At 40.3% G+C, this 27,687-nt stretch overlaps 1 protein-coding gene across 10 annotated transcripts in view; it reads right to left on the bottom strand.

Moving 5' to 3' along the window:
- CACNB2 (calcium voltage-gated channel auxiliary subunit beta 2) overlaps nucleotides 1-27,687 on the bottom strand; it is a 418,069-nt gene that overhangs the window by 115,434 nt on the left and 274,948 nt on the right. For 8 of the 10 annotated variants that reach the window (XM_081553763.1, XM_081553769.1, XM_081553765.1 and 5 more), the window contains one exon: nucleotides 24,752-24,871. In XM_081553763.1, the coding sequence (XP_081409889.1) occupies nucleotides 24,752-24,871 (120 nt within the window). Of the gene's footprint in view, nucleotides 1-24,751; nucleotides 24,872-25,706; nucleotides 26,201-27,687 lie in introns of those variants that run through there. The other 2 variants (XM_081553768.1, XM_081553773.1) reach the window with 1 other exon arrangement.

The raw sequence follows: 27,687 nt of genomic DNA, 5'->3' as shown, positions 1-27,687 counted from the left end.
AAGAATCCGTCTGCCAATGTAGGAGATGGACATTTGATCCCTGGGTCAGGAAGATCCCCTGGAGAAGGAAATGGCAACTCACTCCAGTTTTTCTGGTCTGGAGAATCCCATAGACAGAGGAGCCTGGTGGGCTACAGTCCGTGGGGTCGCAAAGAATCCAGACATGACTTAGAGACTAAGCAACAACAACAACAACAGATGCATAAAGTAAGATTGTGGTGCAAAATAAGTATAAATATATATAATCTTAATCAAAGGAAGATGATGAATTGCTATATTTTAAAAACAAAAAAATTGTCATATTGAACCAAAAGAATAGAATTGAGCTATGACTCATTTGAAACAGACCTAAAATCAAAGAACAGAGAAAGGTCAACAGTAAGATAACCTGCACACATTTGGGAATTAGCACATTTCTGGATAATTCACAGCTGAAATAAGGAATCAAAATTAAAACACTTAAAACTGAACAATAATGAAATCCTACATGTCAAAATTTGTAGACTAAAGGAAATATGGCTCTCCAATAGAAATGTAAAAGGCATATGTGATTAACAGAGGAGAGGATGAGAAATAGTGATCTACGTGTCTGACTTGAATGAAAAAGAAAAAAGAAATCAGAAGGAAATTTTTTAATAGGGAGAAATTAATAAAATAGAAAACAGAATTAAAAACTAAATTTTATTCTTGGGAATTATTAATCAAATGGATAAATATTAGTGAAAGTAATCAAGTAAAAAACTGAAAGGGAAAAAGGAAATGTAATATAGATACTACTGAGATTAAATAAGATAAAGATCTCAAAAATATACAAGCAACTCCTGCAGCTCAATTCCAGAAAAATAAATGACCCAATCAAAAAATGGGCCAAAGAACTAAACAGACATTTCTCCAAAGAAGACATACAGATGGCTAACAAACACACGAAAAGATGCTCAACATCACTCATTGTCAGAGAAATGCAAATCAAAACCACAATGAGGTACCATTTCACGCCAGTCAGAATGGCTGCTAGCCAAAAGTCTACAAGCAATAAATGCTGGAGAGGGTGTGGAGAAAAGGGAACCCTCTTACACTGTTGGTGGGAATGCAAACTAGTACAGCCACTATGGAGAACAGTGTGGAGATTCCTCAAGAAACTGGAAACAGAACTGCCATATGATCCAGCAATCCCACTGCTGGGCATACACACCGAGGAAACCAGAAGTGAAAGAGACACATGTACCCCAATGTTCATCGCAGCACTGTTTACAGTAGCTATGACATGGAAGCAACCTAGATGTCCATCAGCAGACAAATGGATAAGAAAGCTGTGTACATATACACAATGGAATATTGCTGCTGCTGCTGCTAAGTCGCTTCAGTCGTGTCCGACTCTGTGCGACCCCATAGACGGGAGCCCACCAGGCTCCCCCGTCCCTGGGATTCTCCAGGCAAGAATACTGGAGTGGGATGCCATTTCCTTCTCCAATGCATGAAAGTGAAAAGTGAAAGTGAAGTCGCTTAGTCATGTCAGACTCTCAGCGACCCCGTGAACTGCAGCCTACCAGGCTCCTCCATCCACGGGATTCTCCAGGCAAGAGTACTGGAGTGGGGTGACATTGCCTTCTCCGAATAGAATATTACTCAGCTATTAAAAAGAATACATTTGAATCAGTTCTAATGAGGTGGATGAAACTGGAGCCTATTATACAGAGTGAAGTAAGCCAGAAAGAAAAACACCAATACAGTATACTAACGCATATATATGGAATCTAGAAAGATGGTAACGATAACCCCGTATGTGAGACAGCAAAAGAGACACAGATGCATAGAACAGTCTTTTGGACTCTGTGGGAGAGGGTGAGGGTGGGATGATTTGGGAGAATGGCATTGAAACATGTATATTATCATATGTGAAATGGATTGCCAGTCCAGGTTCGATGCATGAGACAGGGTGCTCAGGGCTGGTGCACTGGGATGACCCAGAGGGATGGGATGGGGAGGGAGGTGGGGGGGTGGTTCAGGATCGAGAACACATGTACACCTGTGGCGGATCCATGTCAATGTATGGCAAAACCACTACAATATTGTAAAGTAATTAGCCTCCAATTAAAATACATAAATTTATATTTAAAAAAATGAAAACAAACCAAAAAAATAAGATAAAGAGAATACTATGAATAAGTTTATGACTGAAAAGTCTTAAAACAGCTGAAGTGGAAACAGAATTAAAAAATTTTCTTTTTTAAGAAAAGACAGATTACTTTTAACTAGAAAGATATTCTAAAGAATTGGAATCAATTGTTAAAAAATCTTCCCATCAAAAAACAAAAACCACAGCATGTATAGGAATTTTCCTAATGAGTTCTAGAAAATATTCAAGGAAGAAATGTTGAAACATAGCATAAATGGTCCCAGGGAAGAGAATTAAAATAAAAAAAAATAACAAACCAATTTCACGAGAGTAACAAACTTCAATTTCAAATCATGGTAACAGAACAAAATAGGGGTATCTCCCCTGCAACCACACATACAACACATACACACTCACATACATACACACACACACCCCTTAGAAAGTTAAATCCAGCAAAATATCAAAACAGGTTATTTATGCCAATATGTAAAGTCAGTTTAACGTACAAAATCTATTAATATAATTAATTATAGTGAGAAATTTAAAGAAAAAAAATCATACAATGATTATCTTAAAAGATGCAAAAAGGGGCGTTTGAAAAATTTCAGTATCAGTTCATGATTTTTTTTTTTTTTTTTTTTTTGACGGTTGTGCCTTCTCTTTTTTTTTTTTTTTTTTTTTTTATAAATTTATTTATTTTAGTTGGGGGCCAATCACTCTACAACACCGTAATAGTTTTTGCCATACATTGACATGAATCAGCCATGGGTTTACATGTGTTCCCCTTCCTGGACCCCCCACCCACCTCCCTCCCCATCCCATCCTTCTGGATCATCCCATTGCCCCGGCCCTGAGCCCTTGTCACATGCATCGAACATGGAATGGTGTTCTGTTTCACATATGATAATATACATGTTTCAATGCTATTCTCCCAGACCCATGATTTTTTTTTTAACCCAACAAATTAGAACCAGAAGAAAACTTCCTGTTAAAGTCATCTATAGAAAACCCACATCAAATATTTTGCCTAAGAGTAAATTAAAAGCATTCTCTTTAAAAACTCCAACCTGTACGCCTACAGGTTGGTTACCATGGACAACCAACACTGCAGTGGATGGACTAGTCAGTACAATAAGATAAGAAAAAATAAAATTGAAAAGTTAAAAGGATTGGGGAGAAAGAAACAGAATTTTCTTTATTCATGTGGTAAGACTGCTCTATCTATGTCTGACAGAAAACCCAAGAATCTACAGAAAATTTATTAGCAGTTATCAATTGCTTAGAAAGACTGATGAATGATTTTTCATAAAAAATCAACTACATTTCTATACATTAGCAAACAAAAACTATAACTTGAGAGAGAGAGAGAAAGGGAAAAAGTGAGACAAAGGGACTTTAATAGTGACTGAAAAAAAAATGATACCTAGGAACAAATACAAAAAGGGTAAGCATAATCTTTATGGACAAAATAATAAAACATTCAAGAAATGAATTAATGGAGAGATATTTCATGTGCATGGATAAGATGACTCAATATTGTAATAAAGGCATTTTACCTTAAATTAAACCACACACTTATATGAAATTCCAAATCTCAGTTAGGTTTGTAGTTTTTTCTTTGTTTTTCAGTTGAATTTCATACATGTTATCTAAAATTTATATAGAAAAGTCCAAGAATATCCAACTCTGTCCTGAAGAATACAGTGGGCTGATTTGTCCAATATTTAACAGTACAGTAACTAAGTAGTATAGCACTGACACAGGAAAAAGAGTCCAGAAACAGACCTACTCATATATTGAAAGTTGATTTGTGACTGAGTAGGTATTTCAGACCAGCAGAGAGTGATCACGCTATTCAATAAACAGCTCTGGAACAAACAGATGCCTTAAATGAAATAAAGTCCCTATCTCATGTTATATACAACAATTAATTTCAGAGAGCTACAGCAATTAAATATGCCAAGACAAACATTTTTTAATGTTAGAAATAAAGTTAGAAGAATTCTTTAGGCGCTCAGGATAGAGAAGTAATGGATGAGGTTGGTGGCACAGATCAGCAGACCACGCCAGACCAGAGCACATGGCTGCTGAAAGAAAGCGAACCTGTCAATGGAATCCTAAATCTTTGACAGGAAAATGTCTCCTCCTGGGAATATTTAATATGTCATTTGTTTTTCCAAGAAGCCAGAAAGGTGACAGGAGATTTCCGTCTAATCAAGGGAAAAAAGAACAATTAGGCAACAGAGAGCCAGAGCCTAATGTTCTGTAACCTGCAGGTAGGGTCCCTTCCACCTAGCTAGTCAGTGTCCTGGTTATCCCAACCCAACAGATAATCTCAGCAAAGAATGGGTTGGTGGTGGTTTTAGTTGCTAAGTTGTATCTGACTTTTGCAACCCCATAGACTGTAGCTCGCCAGGCTCCTCTGTCCATGGGATTTCCCAGGCAGGAATACTGGAGTGGGTTGCCATTTCCTTCTCGAGGAGATCTTCCTGACCCATGGATTGAACCCCTGTCTCCTGCACTGCAGTCAGATTCTTTATTGCTGAGCCACCAGGGAAGCCCTAAGCAAGAATAAACAGGAACAAATATGAAGATATTTTCTGGAAGCTAACATAAGATAAATCAAGTCGGAAATTCACAGATCAGTAAACCAACCCAGGAAGATTCACTATCCTCCTGTGAAACTTGAAAGGAGCTTTCAGTTGTCTACCCCTTCCTACAGGCTATTGGAAAATATGAAAGCAAAACAGCTTTGAAATCACTCTGAAATCACTCATCATTGACAACTGTTTAAACCAGAACATCCTTTACAGCTATACAGCACATGAAAGTACTTAAGAGTATTGTATATCTGCCCAACCTCTGCCTCCACACTAGACTAAACACTATAGCTGAAATGAGAATTCCGAGAAGAATGTATGTGGTCATTGCTTCAAGTATCTGAGAGCAAAGGAAAACACTTCTCAGAATTAGGACCATATCCCACAGTTTTGGTGACTTCCCTGGTGGCTCAGATCATAGAGTCTGTCTGCAATGCAGGAGACCAAGGTTCAATCCTTGGGTCGGGAAGATACCCTGGAGTAGGGCATGGCAACCCACTCCAGTATTCTTGCCTGGGAAATCCCATGGACAGAGGAGTCTCACGGGCAACAGTCCATGGGGTTGCAAAGAGTCAGACACAATTGAGCAACTAACACTACTACTATGCCATAGTTTTTAGGATTATCCAGGTGGCAAAGTGGTGAAGAATCTGCCTGCCAATGAACAAGACTTGTAAGAGACACCAGTCCAATCCCTGGGTGGGGAACATTCCCTGGAGGAGGAAATGGCAACTCACTCCAGTATTCTTGCCTGGTAAATCCCATGGACATGGGATAGCAAAATAGTTGGACAGGACTGAGCACAGTGTCCCTTACTACCCACCGCTCCCCCCATGATTTTTAAGGCATCAGCCATTCTAACTGGAGGAAGACTGGGATCCTCAAGAAAGGTTCTTCTTGTACTTTGTAAACTCATAGGGTACATGGATTTGTTTCAGGGGTCTGTGAAGGCCACTATCAATGTTCTCATTCATAAATGGGCTAAGCCTCTGTCATCCCTTTCTCATGGTGTAGTTGCAAGAACGAAGCAAAGTAACACACTGGGGATTTCAACACTGAGACACTGAATAAACATAAGCCGCTACTTGCTGATGGTATGTAAGCTGACTGTTTGTCTGGAAAAGGCTCAAAGATTTCATCATATATTCTAAGGCATTCACAATCCAGAAAAGAGGAAGAAACTGTTTTTTAAAAATCCTTGACCTACTGTACAACACAAGGAACACTACTCAATATTCTGTGAAAACCTATATGAGAAAATAATCTAAAGAAGAAAGAATATATGTACACATATAACTGAATCACTTTGCTGTACATAAGAAACTAACACAACATTGTAAAGCGACTGCTGCTGCTGCTGCTAAGTCACTTCAGTCGTATCTGATTCTGTGCGACCCCATAGACGGCAGCCCATCAGGCTCCTCTGTCCCTGGGATTCTCCAGGCAAGAATACTGGAGTGGGTTGCCATTTCCTTCTCCAGTAAAGTGACTGACTATACTCCAATAAAATTAAAATATTAAGGAAACAATAAAAATCCTGAAAAAAATTTCATATTGATGATGTTACAATAAACATTTTTTTTCAGCTAAGGAAATACCATATATATTTTAGGGAAATATAAGAAATTACTTCAAGACCTAAGATTATAAGGTACCCTGTTTTTCTAACTCAAATGGATAGTTTTTCTCAAAGAGTTAACAAGAGTGACCGACCTTTATTAATATCAATCATTTTATTTAAAAAATTAAAGAAAAAAATCTTTTGGGTGCACACAGGGAGCTCAGGTTGGTGCTCTGTGATGACCTAGAGGTGTGGGAATGGGGGGTGAGAGGGAGGCTCAAGAGAGAGGGGATATATATATATATACTTAGGACCGATTCACTTTGTTGTACATTAGAAACTAATACAACATTGTAAAGCAACTATACCCTCCCCATTCCCCCTCCCCCCTCCCCCACACAGAAAAAGCTCCAGGTAGTTCATAAACCTTAGCATACAGTTCAGAGAAGCTGTGGAAGCTGGGTTCCAGGGGATCAACTTGTCTCTTTCATTTTCGAGTGAGGAGGTGAACAAGATTATACTGTATGTTCCCATGGGGTTACTAGTTAAATGTCCTCTTAAATGAACTCCTGATAATCAGGGACCAAGGCTTAATCACTTTATATCCTCTAGCATCACCCATGTTGCAAGGGAGGTAACTGAATACTAGTGTGTCAAATGAATAATGCATTCACTTTGCATCTGGAGATTTCTGTCTATTTAAAAGATTTTTTTCTACTTCATTGTATATATCTACTAGAGGACTATCACACAAGTCAGATCACTTAAACTCACAGACTTAAGCTAGTAGCGTATGCCAATGATCTGCTGTAATTCTGCGTGAATATGTGTGACATCAAGTTGCCTTGTCAATCAACTTGTCACTTGACTTTCATATGCCAGGAACGTGGGTTGACTCAAACATAAGGTTACAACGGATCCAATAAGTACTCGATTCAAGGATGACCGTGGTTCCTCTAAGAAGACAAAGGGAAGAGTTAAAGTGTTTAAAACCCAGGGAATGGATCTGGAAAGCAGAAAGATAAGACCACTTGACTGATGATTGATTACTGACATTTTTGCTTCCCTCCTGCCAAACACACTTCCTGGTCCCATTTTGGGAGGGTAGGGTGAGCATAGCATTAGCCTCAGTCTTCAAGAACTTTTTTTTTAAAGCAACAAGTGTTAATCCTGCAAATATCAGTAGAAAGAACTATTAGTAGGGAATCACTAGAACAAAAATAACTTTCACAGCTACTGGTGTCTTCCATCTTTTTCAAGACAGGATTTAGTTAAAATAAACTAACACTTTCTCAAGCCACAAAAGTTTCCTCAAAACCATCACTAAAGGAGTTTCCTAGTTTTTCTTTATAACACATTCTCATCTCTTTTGAGTCAATTATAACATCTAACTTCACATTTTTGGATGCTATAATTTTTAGACCATTCTTTCACCATTTTTTTTATCTTAGCAAGAAACAACACTTATGAAATCTCTTTTCAAATAGTTTCATTGTAATTTCAATCTTCTCTCCCTTGCCCTACTTAAAGTCTGTTTCTTTAGCATTCTCCATCCAACCTGTTTCCTAGATATTTGATTGTGTGTTCTCAGTCACTTCAGTCATGTGTGACCCTAAGGTCTGTAGCCTGCCAGGCTCCTCTGTCCATGGGATTCTCCAGGCAAGAATACTAGAGTTAGTTCTCATGCCCTCCTCCAGGGGATCTTGTGGACCCAGGGATTGAACCTGTGTCTCATGCCTCCTGCATTGGCAGGCAGGTTCTTTACCACTAGCACCACCTAGGAAGCCTCTATTTCTGCTTTGTTGACTATGCCAAAGCCTTTGACTGTGTGGATCACAATAAACTGTGGAAAATTCTGAAAGAGATGGGAATACTAGACCATCTGACCTGTCTCTTGAGAAACCTGTGTGCAGATCAGGAAGCAACAGTTAGAACTGGACATGGAACAACAGACTGGTTCCAAATACGAAAAGGAGTACGTCAAGGCTGTATATTGTCACCCTGCTTATTTAACTTCTATGCAGAGTACATCATGAGAAACGCTGGGCTGGACGAAACACAAGCTGGAATCAAGATTGCCGGGAGAAATATCAATAACCTCAGATATGTGGATGACACCACCCTTATGGCAGAAAGTGAAGAAGAACTAAAGAGCCTCTTGAGGAAAGTGAAAGAGGAGAGTGAAGAAGTTGGCTTAAAGCTCAACGTTCAGAAAACTAAGATCATGGCATCTGGTCCCATCCCTTCATGGGAAATAGATGGGGAAACAGTGGAAACAGTGTCAGACTTTATTTTTTTGGGCTCCAAAATCACTGCTGATGGTGATTGCAGCCATGAAATTAAAAGACGCTTACTCCTTGGAAGAAAGGTTATGGCTAACCTAGAGAGCATATTTAAAAGCAGAGACATTACTTTGCCAACAAAGGTCTGTCTAGTCAAGGCTATGGTTTTTCCAGTGGTCATGTATGGATGTGAGAGTTGGACGGTGAAGAAAGCTGAGTGCAGCAGAATTGATGCTTTTGAACCGTGGTGTTGGAGAAGACTTTTGAGAGTCCCTTGGACTGCAAGGAGATCCAATCAATCCATCCTAAAGGAGATCAATCCTGGGTGTTCATTGGAAGGATTGATGTTGAAGCTGAAACTCCAATACTTTGGCCACCTCATGTGAAGAGCTGACTCATTGGAAAAGACCCTAATGCTGGGTAGGATTGGGGACGGAGAAGGGGATGACAGAGGATGAGATGGTTGGATGGCATCACTGACTCGATGGACATGGGTTTGGGTAGACTCCGGGGGTTGGTGATGGACAGAGAGGCCTGGCATGCTGCAATTCATGGGGTTGCAAAGAGTCGGACACGACTGAGCGACTGAACTGAACTGAAGGAAGACCCTAGTCAAAATTTTTTTAGGTACATTCCATTTAACCAAGGATACAGTATACAACATATCCTGAATGCTACTTCTTTGGTTAGATTCAAGACATCTTAGCTCAAAATTTTTGTTTAAAGGATATTAAAAAGGTAAAAAAGCACCCATTCCAAATCAGTGGCATAAATATCATAAACTAAACTTAAAATGTGGGGGAAAAAAAGATATTTTGCTTGTAAACTCTAATTGTACTTACCTAGATACAAGAGCAAAGGAAAAAAAAATAGCAGAGGTGGTGTTTTTACTTTTAAACTTGTTTTAACAGTTGCCATGCTTTTTTTCTTGGTTTTTTTATTTAAGAAAACAAGTTTATCCCTTTAACTCCTCCAGAGCATGAAACAAAGAGGCAACATTAGTGCATTCTCGGTCTATATCTTTCTAAGAAGGGCTCACTGATTAGGTGAAAGAACATAGGACAGAATCTTACAAAAGAGAAGCCTGGGGTCTTCCCTGGTGGCTTACTGGTGAAGAATCTGCCAGTACTGTAGACACAGGTTTGAACCCTGCTCCAGGAAGATCCCACATGCAGTGGAGCAACTATGCCCGCGAGCCACAATGACTGAACCTGTGCTCTAGAGCCTGGGAGCTGCATCTACTGAGCCCGTGTGCCACAACTACTGAAGCCTGTGTCCTAGAGTCCTTGCTCCTCAACAAAGAGAATCCACTGCAATATGAAACCCGTACACTGCAACTAGAGTATCTCCTGTTGGCCCCAAGTGGAGAAATGCCCACAAGGCAACAAAGACCCAGCACAGTCCAAAATAAATAAATAAAAATCATGTATAACAGGGAGAGAATCTTGGGTCCTTGTCCTAATTCCACCACTAACAGCTCAATGAGCTTGGGTAAGACTCTTCAATGTCTTGAAGTGACACTGCCTCAATTTCCTCATTCTTACAATGGGGAACTCTGCCCTTTCCCCACTGAGTAGTTGCCAAGACCAAGCAAAGTAATACTTTGGGATACTGGAGATTTCAACACTAAGACAGCATATAAACATAAGCTACTGTTGGCTGATGGAAAAGCTTAACAGCATCATTAAAAAAAAAAAAATCCAAGACACACAAAAAATTCTTTACAGCATTATTCACAGTAGACAAGAGGAGAAAGCAGCCTACAGATCCCTCAACAGGTAAATGGATGAAGAAAATGTGGTCTGTTTACATAATGGAGTATTACTTGGTCTTAAAAAAGAAGGAAATTGTGTCACATGTTACAACATGGATAAACCTTGAGGACATGATGCTGAGTAAAAGAAACCAGTCAGAAAAGAATCAATATTGTGGGACTTCTCTGGTGGTCCAATGGTTAAGAATCTACCTCCCAATGCAGGGGATGTGGGTTCGATCCCTGGTCAGGGAATTAAGATCCCACAGGCCATAGGGCTACTGAGATCCAACAAAGCCAAATAAATAATAATTTTTTTTAAAAAATGGACCAATACTGTATGATCCCATTTACATGAGGTACCTCAGGTAGTCACAATCAAGGAAAGAGAAAGTAGAATGATGGTTTCCAGGACTTCTCTGGTGATCCAGTCACCAAGACTCCAAGCTCCCAATGCTGGGTTGGATACCTGGTCAGGGAACTAAAGATCGCATGTGCTGCAATGAACACTGAAGACCCTGCAAGCCACAACTAAGACCCGGAGCAGCCAAATCAGAAAAAAATAGAAAGGTGGTTTGGTTGCCAGGGGCTGCAGGGAGGTAGACAGAAAGAAGTGTTGGTCAACAGGTAGAAGAGTTTCAGGTGTGTAAGACGCGAAAGTTCTAGAGATACTACATAACATGAATATGGTCAACATGACTGAACAGTACATACACTTCAAAATGGTAAAGAGAATTAAAAAAAAAACCACTTCAGTGCATTGATCGTTTAAGGTAAATTGGAATTAGATGGTATTGAAGCAAAATTAAGCCAAAATAACAGCCTTTGTCGAGATCTTCAGTTAGCAGTCAATCTTGATAACCTCAGAAAAAGCACATCACTGGTTAGCAAAGGTCTACCCCTGAAGAGACATCCACTACACTGTGGGGGCACCAGTAATCCCTACTGCCCTATTTCCGGTCTCCAGCCCTCCTCCACCCCAGCCTTATTTCCATCCACCTGCTCCCCATTCCTACAGGGTCTGGCTCACTGCTGCTGCTGTTGTTTAGTTGCTCAGCTATGTCTGACTCTTTGCAACCCCAGGGACTATAGCCCACCAGGCTCCTCTGTCCATGGGATTTTCCAGGCCAGAATACTGAAGTGGGTTGCCATTTCCTTTTCCAGGGGATCTTCCTGACTCAGGATTGAACTTGTGTCTCCTGCTTGGGAGATGCAATCTTTACCACTGAGCCACCTGGGAAGCTCTCACAGTCAGTGATATGCATGTTTGGCATCACCATTAATCAGCCCATGAGTTTCTTGAGGGAGAAACCACATCGAACAGATTCTTGATATCCCTTCTTCTAGCTCCTAGCTCAAAAGAACAAAACCACCCATCAAATGTTTGGTAATTGAACAAATTCTGCTCTTTCACAGTTTTCAACATCTTTCACTTAACTCTTGGTAGGGCAAAAGCTCAAGAGCAGAGAGAGGTTGTCTATTATAAGTGCTTAAAGGTCTTTGTGTTGTTCCCCGTTCATATCTGATAGAGAGAAAAAGAGAAGAATCATGTATTTATAGCTATGTTTATAAAGATATCACAAAGATGTTCAGTTACAGCTCTTGACAAAAAAGAACGCTTGAGCAGCAAAGTTTATAATAATCCTTCCCCAATCCATTTATGGTTTTGAAACTGCCAGAAGTCTGTATTATGTTAACAGTCTTTATAAGGGTTCTTACACCAGAGTGCAGTTGAATGTGGGCAAACCTCAGATTCCTAGAACTTCCATTAATAAAAACCATAAATCCACTGGAAGAGAGTGTTGAATTCGAGTATCAGGTTCTCTTTTAAACATGTAACTCTTATCCATAAGAAACTTAAAACTCACTCCTGGGTAGACTGCCAAGATAAATATATCCATAAAGAAAGAGGGAATGGCATGCAATTTTATTCCTAAAATACTCAAGTGTTACTCAGGAAAGAGCCCATGAGAAGAGCAAGAGAGCATCGTTTGTTAACTTGCTCTTGATAACAGAGGAAGGAGTCTGCAACCATGAGATGAAGAAGCTTGTCCTTACAGTGTCCTTACACAGCATGAACGCATGCTTAGTTGCTCAGTCGTGTCTGACTTTTTGTGACCCCAGGGACTGTAGCCCGTCAGGCTCCTCTGTCCAAGGGATTTTCCCGGCAAGAATACTGGAGAGGGTTGCTATTTCCTCTCCCAGGGGATCTTCCTGACCCAGGGATCAAACCTGCATATCCTGCACTGGCAGATGGATTCTTTACCACTGAGGCATCAGGGAAGCCCAAGTCACTCAGTTGTGTCCAACCTTTTGTGGCCCCATGGACTGTAACCTGCCAGGCTTCTCTGTCCATGCAATTCTCCAGGCAAGAACACTGGAGTGGGTAGCCATTCCCTTCTCCAGAGGATCTTCCTGACCCAGGGACTGAAGTCTGGTCTCCCACATTGCAGGCAGATTCTTTACCATCTGAGCCACCAGGGAAGCCCCTTTAAGAAACATAGGGCCTCTGCCTTTACTTTCAAGGGGCTTACAGTCTAGTGTTGGGGACAGGACACCACCTCAGTCCTGGGGATGGACAGGGGCTCAACTGGACCTCATCGATGAGCTGTGAAGATCACGTGATAGTGCAAATGTTACACACGGAAGCAGCCAGTACAGATGTGTTACCAAGGACCCACTCCCGAGTCAGGAACAACTCCAATATGGTAGCGACCAAGTAACAGAGCAGGGCCCTAGAGGGCCTTTCCAGGACAGACTCTCCACCCCATGTCCTCCGCCTGCCTCCTGTCTGTAGAAAAACTTGAGCCAGAGACTAAGTCTAATCAGAGACGTGAGAAAATGTAGATACAAAGGGAAATGGTCAAAAAGACAAAATAATACATAGTTTAGTCATTAAACAAAGTCAAAGACCTTTAGTTCCTCGTCAGGAGCTGTGGATAATACTCTGAGCCATGTCCTTTGAGCTGTTTTGCAGAAAATGAAATGCCCACCAAGGGGAAGAAGTTAACTACATGATGACCAGACTATAGCCGTCATATGAACTGCTCCGTCTCGCACAATTCTGAGGACTGACCTCAAGGAAATGGGAACAGAACCACTCTGTAACTGAAGATTAACTTTACTTAAAACAATCAAGATGACACTGATCAGACCACTGTATGACCAATTTCAAGATGACTGTCAGAGTTGACTCTGCTGTTCTGCATGTAGCTCCCTTCCTCTGTTTATGCGCAGCCCTGAAACTCTCCTTTAAAAGCCCTGCCTCCTGATCAGCAAGGAAGAGTTGGTTTTTTAAGACGTGAGCCTACTTTCTTCCCAGGATTGCCAGCTTCCTCATTAAAGCTATCTTTCCTTTAACCCAACACTTGTCTCTTAGTATTGGATTGTTGAGTGATGAGCAGCCAAAGCTGAGTTTGGTAACATCCATATATAATGGCATATGGTGACCTTGCACAACTGAAAGGGGAATGAAATGAGGAGTTTCATCACTTCTAATACAGATTCCCCATTAGACACTGACGTTGAAGGCAGGAGGAGGAGCTGCCCATGCCTATCCCAGTCCCCTGCCTGGGAACTCTGAACTGGACAGGCACCAGCTCATGCAATTATCACTGAAACCAAGAGCATCACATATAACTTATCAAAAGTTCAAGCAGTCTATGCAGAGATGGAATCCAAATCCAAGCTTCCTTGAGTTGAGTAATTGTGAGAGATCACATGACCCATAGCAACTAAAATATCTCCTATCTGACCCTTTACAGAAAAATACCCTGCTGACGCCCGGACTAAGGCTATGGGTTTGGGAGGATGACATTAACACTGACAGAAATTTTAAAAAATGCAGAAAAGAAAAGGTTTGAAAGAAAAAAATTGGGGAGCTCCATTTTAAATAGCTGAATTGATAGAGATCCCAAAAAAGGGAAATGTGAGATACTAACCCTAGGGAGAGAGGTCAGGGGCAGAGGTGCAGAATTAAAGAATTAAAGTGATGATGAACCAGTGTGAAGGGTGAGATGGTAAAAGGAAAGATGGAAGTGATGTAAAGCTTGTTACAGAGGTGAAATTCTATATTGAAAGGAGAAACTACACAGAAGTCCCAATATGTCCAAAAAAATTATTAACAACAGAGCTGCTTCAGCTGAATCCGGGAGGAATGCACCAGAACACAAGCTGCTAGGCAGCTGCCTCTGGAGTGGCTCCTGAGGAATTCACTGGTTTGGAAACCAAAGTCACACCTCTAAAGATAAAAGCCAGTGTAGGTCAATGGAATACTACTCAGCTATTAAAAAAAAAATGAAATAATGCCATTTGCAGCAACAAGGATGAAACTAGAGATGATCATACTAAGTGAAGTAACTTAGAAAGAGAATGACCAACACTATATGATATCATTTATATGTGGAATCTAAACTATAACACAAATTAACCTATTTATGAAACAGAAACAAAATCAGGGCCCTAGGGAATAAACCGGTGGTTGCCAAGGTGGGGGTGGGAGAGGGTAGGAATGAGAGTTTGGAGTTGGCATATGCAAACTATTATATATAGACTGGATAAACAACAAGGTTCTACTGTATAGCACAGTGAACTGTATTCAATATACTGTGATAAACCATAATGGAAAAGAATATGAAAAAGAATGTGTGTGTATAGCTATATAATATATATCTATGTATAACTGAGTCACTTTACTGTACAGCAGAACTTAACATTGTAAGTCAATTACACTTCAAATAAAAAATGAATTTTTATAAAGTCAGAAGGTCAAGGTTGTTGCATTTGGTTGAATAAACTTCCACACTTCAGTGCAGGGAAACAGTGGAAGAGATTGAAAAGGAAGGGAGGTAGCAGAAATAGGCTTATGTTGTAGCCAGGACCTGTCATTTAAAATAGACTTAGTAGAGATTAAAAAAAAAAAAAAAAGGCAAGGCTTACGAAGAAGTCCAGGGACCAGTTAGTAAGAGGTCAATGAACGCAGAACATCGCTAGAGACCATCAATAAAGAGAGACAGAAACTGGTTTCAAGGAAGTGGGGAAGAAATGACAGGAGAGGAAGTGAGAGCTAACGCTGGTATAATTCAGGTTGGCACTAACAGGAAGGGAGAGATGGGGATGGGGGGAAGTCAGGGTTGTCAAAATGTAGGGAGACATTTGTTCTTCCAGAGGGAAGGGAGAAAAAAGAGAAGATGGGTGCAGCAGATGGTTTGCTGAAATTGGCTTTAACAATTACCCACCGGAATCCATGGCCCTGGGCATTCCCTCCCACACCCACTACAGGCTGAGAGTTTGAGCCAGAGGGCACTGGCACACAGGAAACAAGAAGAGACTCGAATATTGCCCTCTGGGACCTGTTCTCTCTTTCTGTGGTTGTAACCCTGAGAACACTGGGAGGAGGAGTCAGCCAGCCTGCTGGCGATGGGAGATCACCCAGAGGAGGAGGAGCAGACCAGCCTGACAGCTGCCAACCTACAGACACAGGCAAGAGGCCATCCCAGATCAGCCGGTCACCAGTTCACCTGCCAGCCGGCCAGTAATGCACAGAAGATCATTGTGACCTAAACCACTGAATGGAGAGTAGTTTGTCCTGATGTAAATGACAGTAAAGGAATCGATGCTGTAAGTGTTACATGATCATAACTGCTCTGTTCAGTCGCTCAGTCGTGTCCGACTCTTCGTGACCCCATGGACTGCAGCATGCCAGACTTCCCTGTCCATCACCAATTCCTGGAGCTTGCTCAAACTCATATCCATCATGTCAGTGGTGCCATCCAACCATCTCATCCTCTGTTGTCCCCTTCTCTTCCTGCCTTCAATCTTGCCCAGCATCAGGGATTTACTTGTATCTAGATAACTGCTCTAGAGGATTTCAAAATGTTCTAGGATGAAGAGCTTTGCTTTTTTTTTTCCTAGCTTTCAAATTGTCTACAATGAACAGTAATCACTCAATAAGTGTCATTATTACTGCATTATTACTATTACTGTCAACTAACATTTGCGATGAGTGGAATTACAGCATCAACATATATGACTGTACCTTCCTAGTCATATTTATGAGCTACGCAGAAGCCTATCAGGTCCATGGGGCTTTCACACACTTTTTCTTTCTTACAGCCTAACCTAATATATATTTGAACAACAAACTAACTCACGATGTTGGAAATTAGACATATTTAGCCAATTTTCTAGCACTAGTTGGAAGGTAATTGCTATGAGTAAAAGAGGGCTGACAGTTTTTCAACGCAAAAATTAAGAGACAGTACTAAAATGAGCAGTGGGAAAATAATCTGAGTCTAAAATATTTTCCAAAGAATGTCTCCCATACTTTATGTTTTTGATGATGAGACCTCTCTGCTGGATTTTATTTTGTACCAATTAAATGCGTTTTTTCCCCCTATGTGGAGCCATCTACTCTAATACCTGCCACATGTTCTTTGAATTTTGTTCAACAGTCTATCTTGTGGGTTTAAGAAACTATGTGATATAGGCATACACACATCTCTCCTACCTCCCACATGCTTTTCTCACTAAGATACATTATTAGAAACATGTCTAATGTTTTTTGAAATAAAAACTCATCTTCGGGTTGAAGGTGAATGAACACATTCCTGTTTATTCATTCTTCTGAAAAGGCCAGGTAGGAGATATTTCCAACTGGATAGGATTCTCCCAGTGTCTAAGGCATTTATAAACTAAGGTAATATGAAAAACATTTTCTTTCTGTTATAGTGTTTATTGATAAATACTAAGATTAAAAACATGGTCAATTGAACAAATGCTTCCTCCTGAAACTATTTTTTTTTCTTGTGTGTGAAAAAAGTCTAAACCCATAGATTTAGAACAGCAAATGAGATGGAAGTAGACAAAAACTTAGAATATAGAAAACAAGAGGCAGTGGCAATTAGCAAAGTAGAAAGAGTGAGAATTAAAGTAGAGAGACCAGGGACTCCTTTGGGGACACTGATCAGATGAAGAAAAACTTCCTCCCACCATCACCCTATAAAAAACTAGCAGTCAAGAAGCTTTACCATCAGTCCGAAAGCTTCCACTCAGCTTTAGATCTTGCTCTTAACTATGAATGTGCTTTATGTACTCAGTTGCTCAGTAGTGTCTGACTCTACAACCCCATCGGAGAAGGCAATGGCACCCCACTCCAGTACTTTTGCCTGGAAAATCCCATGGATGGAGGAGCCTGGTAGGCTGCGGTCCATGGGATCGCTAAGAGTCGGACACGACTGAGCGTCTTCACTTTCACTTTTCCCTTTCATGCACTGGAGAAGGAAATGGCAACCCACTCCAGTATTCTTGCCTGGAGAACCCCAGGGACAGGGGAGCCTGGTGGGCTGCCATCTATGGGGTCACACAGAGTTGGACACGACTGAAGCAACTTAGCAGCAGCAGCAGCAGCTACGATCCCATGGACTGCAGCCTACCAGGCTCCTCTGCCTATGGAATTTTCCAGGCAAGAATACTGGAGCAGATTACCATTTCCTCCTCCAAGGGATCTTCTCAACCCAGGGATCAAACCTGCGTCTCTTGTGTCTCCTGCATTGGCAGGCAGATTCTTTACCACTGTGCCACCTGGGAAACCCTTAACTATGAATGGATAACCCAAAATCAAACTTTTGAAGAAAATCTCCAGATACATAAATAAAATCCAATTAAAAAGTTTAAAAAAACACTCACATTACATAAAACCTAAAAGAAATCTTAAGAGATACAAGAGAAAATATTATAGCCCTGGAATAAGGAGGACAAGAAGCTATAAAAGGAGAAATGACAGGAAAGCTATTGGGAATTAGAAATTTTCAAAAACAAAAATTTCAATAAGTATGTTAAAGGTGGAGAAAAACTCAGAACAAAAAGACAAAAGGATAGTAAGAAAAAAAATGAGTAGAGAAGAAAACCCAAACCAGACATCTGATAAATGAGACAACCAGAAAAAGGAAAGCAGAGAAAGAAATGATCAAAAACAAATAAATAGATAAATAACACACTTTCCAGAAGTGAAGAGACTGGCCTTTCACGATGAATATTCATATGAAATGCCGCTCACCAGAAATAACAAGCTTCACATCAAGGCCAGATTTCAAACAGCTCTCAAAGTATTAGAGAAAATCATGTAGAAATCGTACTCAGAGACAGAATGACACTGGCAACCACAACAGCAGGGCTGGATGCCAGAGGAAAACAAAACAATGTCTTGAAAATTCGGGGGTAAAATGCTTTTCATACATGAATATTATACCCAGCCAAAATAGTAATTAAATAGGAGACTAGAACAAAGACATCTTCAAGTTGGCAAGATCTCAGCAAAGTAGTCCTTCCTCTAGAAGGTTCCATGTTTTCTGACTGCCAAGCCTTTCCTAATGTTGGCCATTCCTCACATCGCTTATCAAGTTTTCCTTCTTCTCCACTCCTCAGTTTCTGCTTTACAACCTAAACTGCATCTGTCCATATTGGAAGGTATAGTCTGAAGCCATCACCACCCCGAGGAAGAATTTTCTGTTCCTGCCAACTGGGGGCAGTCTGTCTGGAGAATAAACACTTCTAGTCTGCTTCTGATTAGCATGATTTAAGGCCACAACTTTTCTCCCTGAACAAATACTTCTGCAGAGATATTTTGCTTATCTGTCTGTTTTTTCTTATGGCTCTGGCCTTTCAATGCCTCCTCTACCCATCAACTGTGACTAATACACTTCAATACAGTAGACATTTACTGATAAGAGAACAACTGACTTAAAATTTCACATTAATTCATTTTCCTAAGAATACCACACCAAACCAATTTCTGCCCCAATGCCTTCCACATCCAGATTTCTCAACTCAGAATCTCTGCACACAGGAAGGATCATTTTGAGGGAAGTGAAAGGGAAAAGAAAAAAAAAAATCTTTCAATAAAAAAAGATGATCTTAGAACCCAGCAATGTCCATGTAAAATTTTTACATGAATGTTCATAACAGCATTATTCAGTTCAGTTCAGTTGCTCAGTCATGTCCGACTCTTTGTGACCCCATGGACTGCAGCACGCCAGGCCTCCCTGTCCATCACCAACTCCCAGTTTAATCAAACTCATGTCCATTGAGTCAGTGATGCCATCCAACCATCTCATCCTCTGTCATCCCCTTCTCCTCCTGCCCTCAACCTTTCCCAGCATCAGGGTCTTTTCAAATGAGTCAGCTCTTTGCATCAGAGGGCCAAAGTATTGGAGTTTCAGCTTCAATATCAGTCCTTCCAATGAACACTCAGGACTGATCTCCTTTAGGATGGACTGGTTGGATCTCCTTGCAGTTCAAGGGACTCTCAAGAGTCTTCTCCAGCACCACAGTTCAAAAGCATCAATTCTTTGGCACTCAGCTTTCTTTATAGTCCAACTCTCACATTCATACGTGACTACTGAAAAAACCATAGCCTTGACTAGATGGACCTTTGTTGACAAAATAATGTCACTGCTTTTTAATATGCTGTCTAGGGCATAACTAATTTTATGGCTGCAGTCACCATCTGTAGTGATTTTGGAGCCCCCCAAAATAAAGTCAGCCACTGTTTCCACTGTTTCCCTATCAATTTGCCATGAAGTGATGGGACCAGATGCCATGATCTTAGTTTTCTGAATGTTGAGCTTTAAGCCAACTTTTTCACTCTCCTCTTTCACTTTCATCAAGAGGCTCTTTAGTTCTTCTTCACACTCTGCCATAAGGGTGGTGTCATCTGCATATCTGAAGTTATTGATATTTCTCCCAGCAATCTTGATTCCAGCTTGTGCCTCATCCAGCCCAGTGTTTCTCATGATGTACTCTGCATGTAAGTTAAATAAGCAGGGTGACAACATACAGCCTTGATGTGCTCCTTTTCCTATTTGAAACTAGTCTGTTGTTCCATGTCCAGTTCTAACTGTTGCTTCCTGATCTCCATACAGACTTCTCAAGAGGCAGGTCAGGTGGTTTATTGTGCTCCATACAGTCAAAGGCTTTGGCATAGTCAGCAAAGCAGAAATAGATGTTTTTCTGGAACTCTCTTGCTTTTTCGATGATCCAGTGGATGTTGGCAATTTAATCTCTGGTTCTTCTGTCTTTTATAAAACCAGCTTGAACATCTGGAAGTTCATGGTTCACGTATTGCTGAAGCCTGGCTTGGAGAATTTTGAGCATTACTTTACTAGAATGTGAGATGAGTGCAATTATGCAGTAGTTTGAGCATTCTTTGGCATTGCCTTTCTTTGGGATTGCAATGAAAACTGACCTTTTCCAGTCCTAGCTTAAAGATGGAAACAACTCAAATGTCCACCAACTGATAAATGAGTAAATAAAATGTGATAAATGCATACAATGGAATATTACTTGTCAAAGAAAAGGAATGGAGTGCTGATACATGTGATAACAGGGATAAATGCTGAAAATGTTACTTAAATGAAAGTAGCCAATCATGACAGACCTCCTATTGCATGATTACATTTATATGCAATAGCCAGAACTGACAAATCTTGGAGACAGGAAATTGAATAGTGGTTGCCTAGGGCTGTGGTGGGTGGGAAGAACGGCACGTGACTGCTAATTTAGAACATGAGATTTCTTAGGGGGATAAGGAAAATGTTCTAAAGTTGACTACAGTAATGGTTGCAACACTAAATATTCTAAAATCCATGGAATTGTACACTTTATTTTTTATTTACAATTTTAAAGTTTTTTTTTTTTGATGTAGACCATTTTTAAAGTTTTTACTGACTTGGTTACAATATTGCTTCTGTTTTATATATATATTTTTTGGCTGCCAGGCATGTGGGGTCTTAGCTCTTTGCCAGGGATCAAACCTGTACCCTCTGCACTGAAAGGTGAAGTCAATCACTGGACCACCAGTGAAGTCTCCAAAACGTTACACTTTAAACGAGTGAATTATATCTCAGTGAAGCTGTTCTACTAAAAAGATCAATGTGGGAATAAATTAAGTTCCTATATCATTTGCCTTTAAGGCAGTATCAAAGAGTGCCAGATTAAATGGGACAGGCTCTTCAAAGTACAGAGAACCTGAACAAGATCAAAATGTGCATCTGGGATCAGAAAACATCCTGTTAAAGAACAAGGTCATGTGAGTTATTTGACTCAAAATAAAGATTTAATCTGTTCACTGCAGAGTTTACTAGTTTAAGAGAAGCCATAACAAAGCAATAGTGAAAAGTACTGGGCTTTATGGAAAGCACAGTGGGTCAGGTTATATAATCTTATGTAGGTCAGTTAATTTCAAAAGCTATTTTCTCTAGTTTCATTACTTGTCAATCACCTTACTTCATGGGCGTATTCTTAAAGCAATTAATGGATAATATACTTCATATTTACAGAGTACCAGGGGCTGAAAACACCACTGAGGTTTACTTCAGGCACTTGCACAGGCTTTTTTTTTTTTCGTTCATTTGTCTTTATTATGATTCCATGATTGTTTCTGGTTGAAAGATCAGTAATTTTGATACTGCACACACTTATGGAAAGTGATCTGCAGAGTAGGTGAGTTAAAGCACCAAGTTATAAAGGCTTTCTACTTGAAGGATGTTATAATAGGCACAAAATAAATGTGAAAAACATTTGCATCTTTCAAAATGCTTGGGAAAAGTGCTTAAAACTATCTTAAAAGTAAACGATTTCATATATTTTTGAACTTTAAGGTTTCATTTTGAAAGAGATTCCACAAAGGCACGATGATATATTAGAGGAGGAAAATAGATTAAAAATAGCCCAATGAATGACCCATGTATGATCCTTTTTTTGGTGTACCTTCTTCAAAGATATCAGTATTAAGAAATCAGACCTACCAAAACATGATTTTAACCAAAAGTACACTTAAATCCTACTCTTTGTATCTTCTTTCAGAACATATTCAAATTCTCATTCACTTTAGTGTAACTCATATATTTGAATCCAGAGGTTTAAGATAATTGGCCTAATTTTAAAGAAGAAAAATGAATGTAAGTTGTTTTCATTAAACATAGGATATAGCCCTTCAATTATTTTGCTTTTGTTTTAAATTCTTTTCATTTCTAGTTCTCTTGTAACTATAAATATTTTAGTCTGTATGACAAGTAACACAAATCTGGCTTGATTAAGGAAAACATTATGATCTATACTGGGTTGAAAGATACTAAAAAGTTCTGCCATATAACACAGGGAGCCCAACCCCCCTCTGTGATGACCTAGAGAGGTGGGATGGGCGGAGTGGGTGGGAGGCTCAAGAGGGTGGGAATATACTTATGGCTGATTCAAGTTGTTCTACAGAAACAAACACAACATTGTAAAGCAATTGTTTTCCAATTAATACAAAAAAAGAAAAAAAAAGTTCTATGCAGCTGTGTCACTGAACTCAGGACTTACAGCAGTGAGAGACAAAAATGCACCAACAGATAACTAAAGACTTTGTCGTTGATGAAAAGCAAACCTACAAGACACTGGATTGAATGATGATGTGATATGAGCTGGAGAAACTGTTTAATTTTAGCATGTGAAAAATCACATGAATAAACAAGTGCAAATAGAACACTCTTATTTCTGGAATACAAACTGTTATTTAGGTTTTTTTTCTTGACTTTTTTTTTCCTTTGGCACCCTGGTGCAAAATATAAAATGCAGAATTGAGATTCTAAATTGCAGCATACATTAGCTACAAGACAAATTTGGGGCAATTAACTTCATTGGTCATACATTCATTAATTTCAACTTTATAATATTTCTGTTGCAGTAGAACATTTACCAAGAAACCTACCCTTTTAATAAGTTTTAAATGAAGAGCAGAACTGTTAACTGTACTATATTATAGACACAATGGAGATCTCTAGGAGATCTCTAGGACTTATTCATCTTACATAACTGAAACTTTCTATCTGTGGAATCTCCCCATTTCCTCCTCCTCCAGTCCCTGGAAACCACCATTCTGCCCTCTGCTTCTAGGAGTTTGACTACTTTATTATTCTTTTATTTAAATTTTTTTTTAATTGGAGGATAGTTGCTTTACAATGTGTTCGTTTCTGCTGTACAACAACGCGAATCAGACATAACTATATATATATACACATATCCCCTCCCTTTTGAGCCTTCCTCCTTGACTACTTTAGATACCTCCTATCAGTGGAATCATAAAGCGTCTGTCCTTCTGTGATCAGCTGATTTCACTTAGCATATGTCTGCCACTCTCACCCGTACTGTCACATCATAATGTTTTAAATGGTTAACTTCAGCAGAGCAGATTTGTTGGTGGCAACGGGGCCACACCTTGCTTTACCAGTTTTCTGCTTCTGCCCTTTATGAGTCCTCTTGCAGTCAAGACTGTCACACCTGGAGATGACTTCCCTGCCCGCCGAGGTGAGAACATTGTTTTGATGTCCGGAAGTACTTTTTTTTTTGAAGTCAAGGTCTCCTGGCAGCTCCTCTGCAAACTACTATGGCAGCTGGGCTAGAGGTCATGAATATTACATAAGGGCAGTCCATGCATTCAAACCAGCATCTCCAAGCCATGATTCCCATAGCAACACACAGAGATTTTACTCATCTCAGAGACGAAGCAGCCAGCAGAAGTATTCTAATGTTACCCTGGATTTTTTTTTTTAGCAAGATCAACACTCTTTTTTCAAAGCAGTCATTTTTTTCAAAAGAAAACCGATGACCTCGTTAAAATAGGTTCATTTAAAAATTACCAAGTTTCACACATACCAAGGCCCTTTGAACTTGAACAACAGCAGTCTATGCTTTAAAATAGCTGCTATTTGAACCACTGCAGGGGAGAAAGAATCCAAATCATGGCAATGTGTGAAATGAAACAGTCTCAGTTAAATTCTGTATTTCTATGTTTCATATCTGGTTTCCAGTCCCCCTTCCACTCAGTTATTACGGGATAGAGAAGGAAGAGCTACAAAGGGAGGGACATCTTTAATTAATAAAATCCTTTCTTGCTTTCTTTTTAAAAAGCATAATGCAATCCATTTTTTTTTAAATATAAGAAAAATACCATTATAAAACACCTAAGGAGTAAAAGTGAGAGGAAAGGTTGTTCAAGTCTAAGAGAATAAACATCAGCTTGAAGCAAGTTTGTTTTTCTAAGCAGAGAAATGGTTTCCTGAAAAACAAAACAAAGTAAATCCTTTTCCTATTAGAAGCAGTTTTTCCTCTTTTTATATTCAGGGATCCTTTTTCTGCATCTAAATAAACCATCCACCCATGGAAACAAGTTGCTTGGATTATAAAACAACATAAAAGGCAACACCACTCATGTATTACACTGCCTTTTTCTACCAAGGGAAGACAATACATTCCACATCCTGTACCTCTTTACAGAGGTAACAATCAAGGAAACACGGTAACAGACCAGATGTACATTTCAGAAGGAACTTCCGCAGGTGGCCCACCATGGACTCAGCACAATGGACAAAGAGCTTGGCAGAGAAGGAAGGGTTTTACCTTTGCTTTTTCCAACTGGGCCTGGGCCTGTCGCTCTGCTTCTCTGCGCACTGCCTCCCGATCTTCCTCCAAAGAAACATCTGAATCAGATGGACGGCTGGTGTAGGAGTCTGCCGAACCCTGGAGAGTAAAATGGACATTTTGAAAGAGATTCCGTCTATGATACCGACCACGGAAAGTCTCACTGACACGGCAGTTAGCTTCCTAGATTGTGCTGTCCATTCCTGAAAAGAGGAATAAAAATAACCCATTTTGGTGGCAAACCAGCTACATACATCCAGCTTTGGTTTGCAGACCACTCACTAGGAGAGTTACGCCGTCCAAGTTATTGATCCCCTTCCTTCCCAAATCTTATGGTCCAATTAGGAGCCTTTCTGGAAGCCAGAACAAGTTCTCTTATCATTAAACCGACTCTGTGGTGCAGTGCAGTGAAGGACACACACACCGTTTTCAAGGAGAGCTTCAAGAACAGTCCACAGCTACAGTGAGAATTTACAATTAGGAATAATAGGCTAAACAAACAAACAAACAACAAACATAAAGTCAAGGGAGTTATCAACATGAACTCTCTGACACGCCACTACCATAGATGACCCCCTCTTTGATCTTAAGCATCCTTTGGTACCTCTGTATTCACCCAATGCCTCCTCTGACAAAACTGTAAGGCAACAGCTGCAAGCTTCCCTCAATCTTTAAGCAACATATCTTTTTCAATCTCTTTACGTAGATATTTCATCAAAGCTGTCTATGGGAAAACACCTGCCCAGGGAGAGCTCCTAGGGCGATAAACCACCGCAGAGGAAAAGGAGCTAGAGGATTAGAGGACTCTCTTCCGCTCCCTCTCTCGCAATCAGCATCATATTACTAATCGCAGGAGCCCCAGACAGCCCTCACTTGTACCAGCGACAGAAACGACAAATTAACCTCTCCCCTCTACGAAAGCCCTGAAGCTTACACAGATATCCGAATTCTTCAGCCTTCCTCCCTTGGCGCGTTTCAGAAGCCTGATCCAGGTGGCCTTCATCAGCCAGACAGCGCCTTTCCCGTCCGCAGCTGCAGCCCCGGGCACCGATCCTCAGTGCGCGCTGAGCCCCGCAGAACCCCTGCTCGGTTCCCATCCATGCTCTGGGCAAACCCCCGCTTCTCCGTCCCTTTCTGCCTCCGGGGCTTTCACTTCCTACCCCGGAGGACTCCAATCCAAAGAGATTCTTATTTTCCCATCCCAGTGCGGAGGGGAAACAAACACTTGGATGCTTTCGATGGCTTTAAAGATAACACTTCAAGCGCATCCAAAGACAGGCATCAACTCGTCCTAAACTTCATGCATCTTATGACCCTCTCATCTTCTCTGCTCTTGGATTGTTAAAAGAAATTAGTTGTGAGAGAACCTTAAGGGGGGGAAAAAAAACCAACCTAGTGCAAAACGTATGCAGTGACATTTGCAAGTGCAAAGTTCAAGGCTTATCTTCAGAGATCTGGAGGGGGAGGGCGGAGGAAGCGCTCACCGCACTGGGCATGCTCCGTCTGTAGCCTTTTTACGCAGCCGCTCACATCACCCGGTTAGTCTGTCAAATTGCCATTTTGCATCTTAAGTGTAAACAGCTGGAAAGGGCTTTTTGAATCTATAGTAACAGGCACCTGGGATGTTTGACATGCTTCTATTTCAGATGAAACATCTCAAAAATGAAACCTGTACTCTCTCCCTTTTTCTTTTCCTCTTAACGATCTCTTTCCATTAATCTGCTGCGGAAAGTATATCCTATGCCATAGGACAATTCATAGATAATAAATATGATATATGATATTGTTGGGCAATAGAAATCAAATCATGCTCATCTATTCTAAAAAAGCCGCTCTTGGCTCCATTTCCTAAACAAAATGCACGAGAGAGATTTGCTCACTGAAATAGGACTTGAAAGTAACCACAGCGCTAAGCAATGAATTTAACGGAGCTCAAAATGCCTTTGAAACGCTTCTCCAACTGAGCAACTATCCTTCCAAATAAAGTCACTGGGGTAAATAACCATGTGAATTGCTATTACAGCAATTAGGAACAAATGTAAAAGCTTGGTTGATTTATTAGCTGGAGTTAATTTTCATAGAACCATTTAGTCCAAACTCTTCTTATATATAAAGTGACTGAGGCTTGGGAAAGAAACATACTTATTCATTTCCAGTATTAATGGGATTACTTTTTTGAAAGTTTATGAAGAAATACACACTTCCAGGTTTCCTAAAGTAAACATAAAATTCTATCACTGCATTCTAAACTATGTTTTGTTTGTGGGGGGGGAGCAATAATTTTGTAAAGTCTCATGCAAATGAAAGAAAGCATTCTTAAGAAAATCTTCCTTACTTTTCCCCCTCCCTCCCTCCATCCCACCACCCTCTCCCCATTTTTCCCAACCCTCCCCATCCCTGTTCCTTTCATTTCTAGGTTAAGACCAATCTTCATGACTTAAATAGAAAATACAGGAGAGGCTTTAGAATATACATTGTAGATCAAATGCACCCTCACTGTGGTATCATAAATTAATAGATTGCTGCTGCTGCTGCTAAGTCACTTCAGTCGTGTCCGACTCTGTGCGACCCCATAGATGGCAGCCCACCAGGCTCCTCCGTCCATGGGATTTTCCAGGCAAGAGTACTGAAGCGGGTTGCCATTGCTTTCTCCCAAATTAATAGATTACTTATATTTTTATCAAGTGAATATAAAATGCATGGGGACACAGAAAATGCATTGCAATTTTTTGGTTCTTGTAAAATTCACAGGGGGGATAGGAGTTTTTCTACACCAACACACATGCTAGGGTATTCCTGATTTTCTCAGAGGGGTTCCTATAGCAGGAATTGTTTAGTCCCTCAGTCGTGTCTGACTGACTCTCTTGCAACTATATGGACCGTAGCCCACCAGGCTCCTCTGTCCATGGGATTTC

Source organism: Giraffa tippelskirchi, chromosome 13, assembly GCF_054371585.1.
Source record: "Giraffa tippelskirchi isolate mGirTip1 chromosome 13, T2T-mGirTip1v1.2.pri, whole genome shotgun sequence".
Classification (NCBI taxonomy): Eukaryota; Metazoa; Chordata; class Mammalia; order Artiodactyla; family Giraffidae; genus Giraffa; species Giraffa tippelskirchi.
Note: the sequence above shows the minus strand (reverse complement) of the source record. Positions and strands in the feature narration are given on the sequence as shown.